At 43.7% G+C, this 7500-nt stretch overlaps 1 protein-coding gene across 4 annotated transcripts in view; it reads right to left on the bottom strand.

The window, feature by feature from the left end:
• abcc10 (ATP-binding cassette, sub-family C (CFTR/MRP), member 10) overlaps positions 1-7500 on the bottom strand; it is a 30447-nt gene that overhangs the window by 3715 nt on the left and 19232 nt on the right. For 3 of the 4 annotated variants that reach the window (XM_039808749.1, XM_039808730.1, XM_039808740.1), the window contains exons 16-20: positions 6890-7233; positions 6117-6286; positions 5873-6033; positions 4174-4427; positions 2701-2881 (exon numbers count right to left, since the gene is read on the bottom strand). In XM_039808749.1, coding sequence (XP_039664683.1) covers positions 2716-2881; positions 4174-4427; positions 5873-6033; positions 6117-6286; positions 6890-7233 — 1095 coding nt within the window. In that variant the 3' untranslated portion in view covers positions 2701-2715. Of the gene's footprint in view, positions 1-2117; positions 2210-2700; positions 2882-4173; positions 4428-5872; positions 6034-6116; positions 6287-6889; positions 7234-7500 lie in introns of those variants that run through there. The other variant, XM_039808757.1, reaches the window with a different exon arrangement.

Here is a 7500-nt window from a genome sequence, read left to right as displayed (position 1 = left end):
TTATCTCCTGGATGAAAATTATACTCTCTCCCATTCATTTCCTATGGCGGTCATTTTTGATCGGAAACAAAAGAAGTGTGACTAAGTTGAATAAATCACTCAAAATTCAAAGAAAGTAGTCACAATGAATGTTATGTGTTCAAATGCCTTTTATGAAGGTCTTGAGGCAATCTGATGAAAAATACCATATTTATGGTACAGGGAATGTGTAAATCGGTCATTTTTGACCGGAAAAAGAAACTATATTGCACAAGATGATGCACATGGACAGGATTAGTGAACTGAATTGCATTGTGTGCAGTTTTTATTGTGTCCACCAATGTTGCTAAAGGGTTAGCGTCTCATGCTGCTGTACAATGGGAAAAAAAGCAGCAGCTGTAAGTCAACGTAGAATAGGCATGGGCCGGTATAAGATTCTGACAGTATGATAACCTTACAGCTTTAAAATGTATTATTTTTTTTAAATGTCTGTGTAAAAAAAACAGCTTTTTTTCATTGAACACAACGCATTTTATTTTAAAGGAACACGCCGACTTATTGGGACTTTATCTTATTCACCGTAACCCCCAGAGTTAGACCAGTCGATACATACCCTTCTCATCTCCGTGCGTGCTGTAACGCTGTCTGACGGCTCCAGCATTAGCTTAGCCTAGCACAGATCCTGCAGGAAACTGGTTCCAACTAGCCTACTGCTCCGAATTGTGACAAAAGTGACAAAATAACGCCAACATGTTCCTATTTCCATGTTGTGATTTGTAGAGTCACAGCGTGTACAAATAACAAGGTCACATGAGACACAGCCATCTTCTAACAGTAAACAAACCGGGAACTATATTCTCAGACAGGCTTGCTGCGAGCATATCACTCCGCCCAAGTACTATATTCTTCCACCTGAGAATATAGTTCCCGGTTTGTTTACAGTTAGAAGACGGCTGTGTCTCATGTTACGTTGTTTTTTGTACATGCTGTGACTCTATAAATAACAACATGTAAATAGGAACATGTTGGCGTTACTTTGTCACTTATTCGGAGCAGATTACTGGAACCATTCACCTGCCTGTTCTGTGCTGGCCTGATGCCGCTGGAGCCGTCAGACAGCTTTACAGCACGCACGGAGATGAGAAGGGTCTGTATCGACTGGTCTAACTCTGGGGGTTACGGTGAATGAGCTAAATTCCCAATAAGTCGGTGTGTTCTTTTAAACACACTGTACACTGGCAGGGAGAGGGAATACTAAACTGTACTTTCTCTCCTTGACCACTCAGAAAACAGCTCATACCTTAGGAACGGTATGACAGAGAACTTTAGTGGTTTTGAAACCGCGACTTTTTCAAATATCTTGAAACCAGTAACCTTCCCATGCCAAGTGTAGACACCATAAAATGTAAATACTAACAAGTCATCGCAAGTGAGTGTTGAATGATACATCGTTTTTTGTGTATTTTGCGGTTTTTTTCTTAGAAAAACAGGAGGGAAACTGTTAATCACAGTAAAGAGAAAAAGCAGCGTGACATCCTGATGCCAGCTGCTCAAAGCGTGATGGAAAACTGGTTTGTTTGGTTGCACTGTGAACAGATACTGCACATCGTGAAATCTTCAAAAATTACAACTTTAACTTAGGTATACAGTGTTTTCTGTAGGTTTGACTTAGACTTGGGTGCACATATTTGGCGAGGGGTTTAGGGGTCCTCCCTAAAATAATTGTTACATTATCAATAAAAAAAAAAAAATGCAATTTTACATCATTTTGGACCATTATTTGTGTGACATCTGTGTCTAAAATGCTGAAAAAACTAGAGCAGATAATACATAAATAACACTCAAGAAGTTTAAAGTAAAAACTTGCTCAAGAAGTCCACTGGGGAACGCACCAAATTTACAAAGTACATTCATTTGTCTTAGGTGGTGCCAAAAAGGCCTTGGGTGCTGCGCCTAAGCCTTATAATGGTTGGAAAAACCCAGGGTATATAAAAAAAAAAAACATCATCACATGTTTAAAAGAAAAACAAATAAAAACTACAAATGATAATATGGTGAGCTGCTTCCTCCTGGGTACAATGTAAACAGCTGCTCTGTGTGGTAAGTTTCGGTGTAATAATACAGGTGAGGTCTCTCACCTTGGCCTGGGTCAGCAGAGCTCTGGCCAGACACAGCAGCTGTCTCTGTCCCACTGAGAAGGAACTCTTCCTTCTCCCCTCCTCACTGTCCTCTCTATTTCCTTGCGAAGAACAGCACCTTGAGCGCACCTGTTGCATTTTTTATGTTAATTTTTTTAGCACAGAGAGTAAAGTGGCCATTTTTCCTGCATCCAAATTAAACCCCATCCCATTTCTAGAGCTCCTCCTCTTCTCCGTCCTCCTCTTTTCTGTCCAAGCTAAATAAGAAAACGTAACAGAGGAGGAGGAAGATGAAAAGACAAAGACAAGGACGATAAGTAGATTGGGTCCTATAACGTGACTTTATGTAACATAATCAAGTGGCTGTTATGGACTGGCTACCTGTCCTGGGTGTACCCTTCTCACCGATCATGTTACCAGACAGGAATGATGAAGGGTGGAGTGAACTTTGTGAAACAAAAGGACTTTGAGTCGGGTGGATACATTTCAAAACAGCCACACCTTGTCTCAATAAGCACGGCTCATCCTCAATTCCCTGTCATCCCATCTCAGCGCATCACTTAATTGATTCCTCTTCCTCATTACATGTTTTCACCCCCTAAATCTCGAGGCTCTCACCCATCCGGTCGACCACAGAGCTGAGGTGGCACTGGTCCACGACGTCCAGCAGCTGCTGGTCTGAGTGTCGCCCACACGGGTCCAGATTCTCCCTGACGGTCCCGCTGAACAGGAAGGGGTCCTGAGGAATAATGGCCAACCTGGACCTGCAGAGGGCGCCACCACAACACGCACAAAAGTGTCAACTTTGACCGGTCACTGAATGCTTTTATCACACTGTACAGCATCATCAAAGTGTGAATTAAACTTTAGATAATGTATGAAAAGGATTAATTGTTAAGGGCAGTCAGACGGACATATGAGTCTCGTTTTAATACATGTGAAACTGAAAACAAGCAGTGTCCCCTCTTCTCATTTTTCTCAGTTTGTACATCCCCGATTCCTTTCCTCACTTCTCTCCTCATGTCTTATTCCCTCTCATCTGAGATGCGAGCGGAGGCGGCGAGGACGAGACACAAGGAGAGAGGAGCGAGAGAGAACAGAGACATCTATGTGCTTCGGAGCCGTCATTTTAATGCAAGGTGTGGCGCAGTTTGTATATTCCAGCTGTGTGTCACGCCTCTTTTAAACGTCACTGGTCCTAAAAAGACTTCCGCAAAAGGAAACACCCGTGCATCCTCGCTCATAGCTCCTCTGGTACGCCTCCTCTCTCCTCGAGATTCATTTTAGAGTTAAGACATCCTTCAAGTGGGCGCGCCGGAGGACGATTTCCGGTTCGCAGGCAGGAGGACGGAGGAGAGAGGAGATGAGCAAAATATAGAAATGAGAAGAGCCCAAAGTCTGGGTTGAGTTCTCACTGGAAAAACAACACAAAGAAACTATATTTTCAAGAGAAGTTTAGACTTCAAGTCACTTTCCAGTTTACTGAACTAAAAAGGAAAATGTAATAAATCTTTGGATGGAACACAGAAAAGTCAACCCCCTCATCAAAATAACAACACAATATTACAATCAGAATTAGGGCTGCACAATATATCTTTTTTTTAATCGTTATCAACTTGCACAATAAACACATCGCGAAAGGCTGCGACATATCGCGAAAGACAACCAGAGATTTTTTTTTTACTTAGTTGAAAGAGATTATCAGTAGAAGACTACACTTTAACGGTCATTCTTTTCTTAATGGTGTTTTTTATGTTTAATTCAATGTTATTTTCGTTCAATAAAATGTTAGAATTTCTTAAATTCAACAAGCAATTTTCTGAATTTTAGAGGAATACTGACCGCAGCAGAAATGAGTGCACTTTAATATCTGTTTACGTATTGAAAGTAATATCGTTATCGCATTATTCAAGAACCTTATCGCATATTTTCCTCATATCGTGCAGCCTTAATCAGAATATGTATCACTGGAGAAGCGAATACCCTTTATCTCTCAAACTGTGTTGATTGCTCCTCGTTAGTTAACAATCCAAACCCACGGCTGCTTCAGGCTCACCTGAGCTGAGACAGGCCCACGGAGCTGATGTCCAGCCCGTCCAGGAGAATCTGACCCTGGTTCAGCTCCACCATACGGAACAGAGCCAGGAACAGGGTGGACTTTCCGGAGCCCGTGCGTCCCACAATGCCCACCTTCTCCCCGGGTCGCACTACCAAGCTCACCCCGTCCAGGGCGTTAGGAAGACCGTCCCTGTAGACCAAAACCACGCCGCGGAACTCCAACCAGCCCTGCTCGGGCCACGCCGGGGACAGCTGATGTTGAAACAGAGAGGGCAAAGTGAAAAAAAGTGAAGGAATAACAAGTTACAAGAGGCATGTTATTACATATACAGTGAGTGAATACATATATTGGGAAAATTCACCCTTAAACATTGTTAAAAGATACTGGCAAATTAACTTAACTCTTTTGCCATTTTATTATATGAATGGGAGTCTAAACAGATACAAGTCTTCTTTGGTTGCACAAGCCATCAAATTTCAAAATGAATGATGGTAATGTACGTTTTTCCTAGCTTACGCTGTCTTTGTGTTGGAATTTTAAACTCTGGTGGATTTTATGAGGACTATTGTTAAAGGACAAATCTGGCACAAAATGAACCCAGGGGTTAATAACATGTGTACCGAGTCGACCGTTCTCTGGGATATGTTTTCATGCTAAAAGAATGTGACCAGTTTTAGCGCAAACCGCTAATTAGCTTCTAACGCTAGTCGTCGGTGCATGAATTAAGTAAAAATAAATCGCTATTTCTATACTACTAACAAGGCTCAAAATAGCACCACACTTCCACGGTAGCATAATGAGGGTCCCTACATGGCGGGCGCCATCTTGGGAAAACAGTCATGACCAGTTGAACAACGAACGCTGTGTAACCAGTAACCAGTAACATTGCTCAAGCACGGCGTTGGTCGTTCGACTGGTCATGACTGTTCTCCCAAGCTGGCGCCCGTATACGTGAACGGTACTGTCTTTATAAACGGTCTGTACACTAACTCTGTACACTAAGTTCTCAATGCTTCGGTTTACATGTAGGGACATTTCATTATGCTACCGTGGAAGTGTGGTGCTACTTTGAGCCTTGTTAGTGGTATAAAAATAGGGATTTCTTTTTACTTTATCCATGCCCCGACGACTAGCTTTATAAGCTAATTAGCAGTTTGGGCTAAAACTGGTCACATTCGATTAGCATGAAAACAAATCCCAGAGAACGGTCGACTCGGTACACATGTGTTAGTAACCCCTAGGTTCATTTTGCGATAGATTTGTCCTTTAACTGCTCCTCAGATCTCTGCAGGGTAAATCCAGACAGCTAGCTAGACTATCTGTCCAATCTGAGTTTTTTGTTGCACGACTAAAACTACTTTTGAACGCACACACGTTCCACCAAAACAAGTTCCTTCCCGAGGCTATTTTGCAGCGGCACCGGGGCTCTGTCTAGCGCTTAACACCGCCCAAAACGATTGTGATTGGTTTAAAGAAATGCCAATAAACCAGAGCACGTTTCTCTCCTATCCCAGAATGCTGTGTGGACTAGCCAGACCTTCCTCTGCAGCGCTGTGGAGGATGGTCTGGCAATGCGTGACTACTCCTGGGTTAACCATCTCAGAAAGCTTATAGTACTAGACTGAGCTCCTTTAACACCCCTCTTTATTTACTGATTATCAGTGTGAGCTTGTGGCAGTGCAGCAGTCGGTCTGACCTGTGTGTTCTGGTGCTGTGGCTCGGTGGGAAGGCTGGTGGAGTACTCCTCAGTCCTCTCCACGCTCACCAGCTGCATCTCAGTCTGGGTGAAGCTGAATATGAGGCCACACAGCAGGTTTGTGATGGACAGGGCGTAGGACAGGGACAGACCCACCAGACCTGCAGCCAGCAACACACATTATGTAAAACCGACCCATCTCCTATTACTGGTGCACGGCCACCGAACTCAGCTGCGGACTCACCTGGATCGACAGAATTATACTGGTGCTGGACAACTGCGATCACCCCAAGGCCGGTCACCACAGCAACACCAATCATTTGCAGGCGGATGCTCAGCCACTGCGTGGTGGCGTTGCTAAGGAACAGGCAGCGTTGGTTCTGCTCCAGACGCTTGGCGATCTCCTCCTCAAACCTGGAACAACAAAATGAGTCTTTAAGTCAGTGACTGTGCTAAAAGTGACAATTTTAGAGACACAATAAGTATGTTTGCAGGCACTTATATTTTCATAATTTTCAAATTTGATACAGGTCATGTAAACAACATATTTCGTTTAGATATTCCGAATGAGGCCTCTTTCTGAATATAGCATTATACGATGTGTGGGATCTGCTGGTATTATTCAGGTTTTAGAAGCATTCTTTGGACATGTATACACTACAGTGCATTCAGAATACGCGTCTCAATCAGGGTTTTTACCGCAGTTTGTGACAGTTTACGGCCTATGGTCAGCGCTGTGCATTGCTATGGTTTTTGTAAACAAACCAACCGGCCAACAGTTTGCAGGGCTGTGGTAGAGATGGAAAAGAATGAGGAACACAGATAAGGAGTGTGATAGTTGGACCAGGAAGCACAGGAGAGATTAAAAAATAAAATCCACCCACTTGACTGAAACCACAGCAACTTTTTTTGAGATGCAAATGCATTTTTAATCTCAAATGTTGATTTCGGTTTGTGTCTGAACAATCTGATTAAAGTATCTGAGGCTCTAAAATGGTCTGTCCTCCTGTCTGTCACCTGGCAGTGCTGCCGCTGGCCCGGATGGTTCCCAGCCCAGTCAGCGTCTCAGAGAAGTGCGAGTAGACGGGCGACAGAGTGATGCTGCACAGGCGCTTCAGCTCCCGGGAGGTGTGTCGGTAGAAGTGCTGCGTGCGGTGGTAGACAAGAGCCAGGGGCAGAAAAAGCACGAGGACCCAAGGGAGGCCGTAGCTTATCACCACCAGCATGCCCAGCAGACTGAAAACATTGGCCAGCAGGATGTTCAGGATGAACGGCAGGCTGTCGTCCACAGTGTACAGATCCGAAGAAAAACGGTTGAGAATGCGACCCATCGGGGTGGTGTCGAAGAAGCACACTGTGGCCTGAGGGGAGGATGCAAACAGGAACGTAAGATTATTTAAAAGGTCCCATGACATGGTGCCCTTTGGATGCTTTTATATAGACCTTAGTGGTCCCCTAATACTGTATCTGAAGTCTCTTTTATATAGACCTTAGTGGTCCCCTAATACTGTATCTGAAGTCTCTTTTATATAGACCTTAGTGGTCCCCTAATACTGTATCTGAAGTCTCTTTTATATAGACCTTAGTGGTCCTCTAATACTGTATCTGAAGTCTCTTTTATATAGACC

Source organism: Perca fluviatilis, chromosome 1 (assembly GCF_010015445.1).
Source record: "Perca fluviatilis chromosome 1, GENO_Pfluv_1.0, whole genome shotgun sequence".
Taxonomy (NCBI): domain Eukaryota; kingdom Metazoa; phylum Chordata; class Actinopteri; order Perciformes; family Percidae; genus Perca; species Perca fluviatilis.
This window is presented reverse-complemented; position numbering and strand designations above follow the sequence as displayed.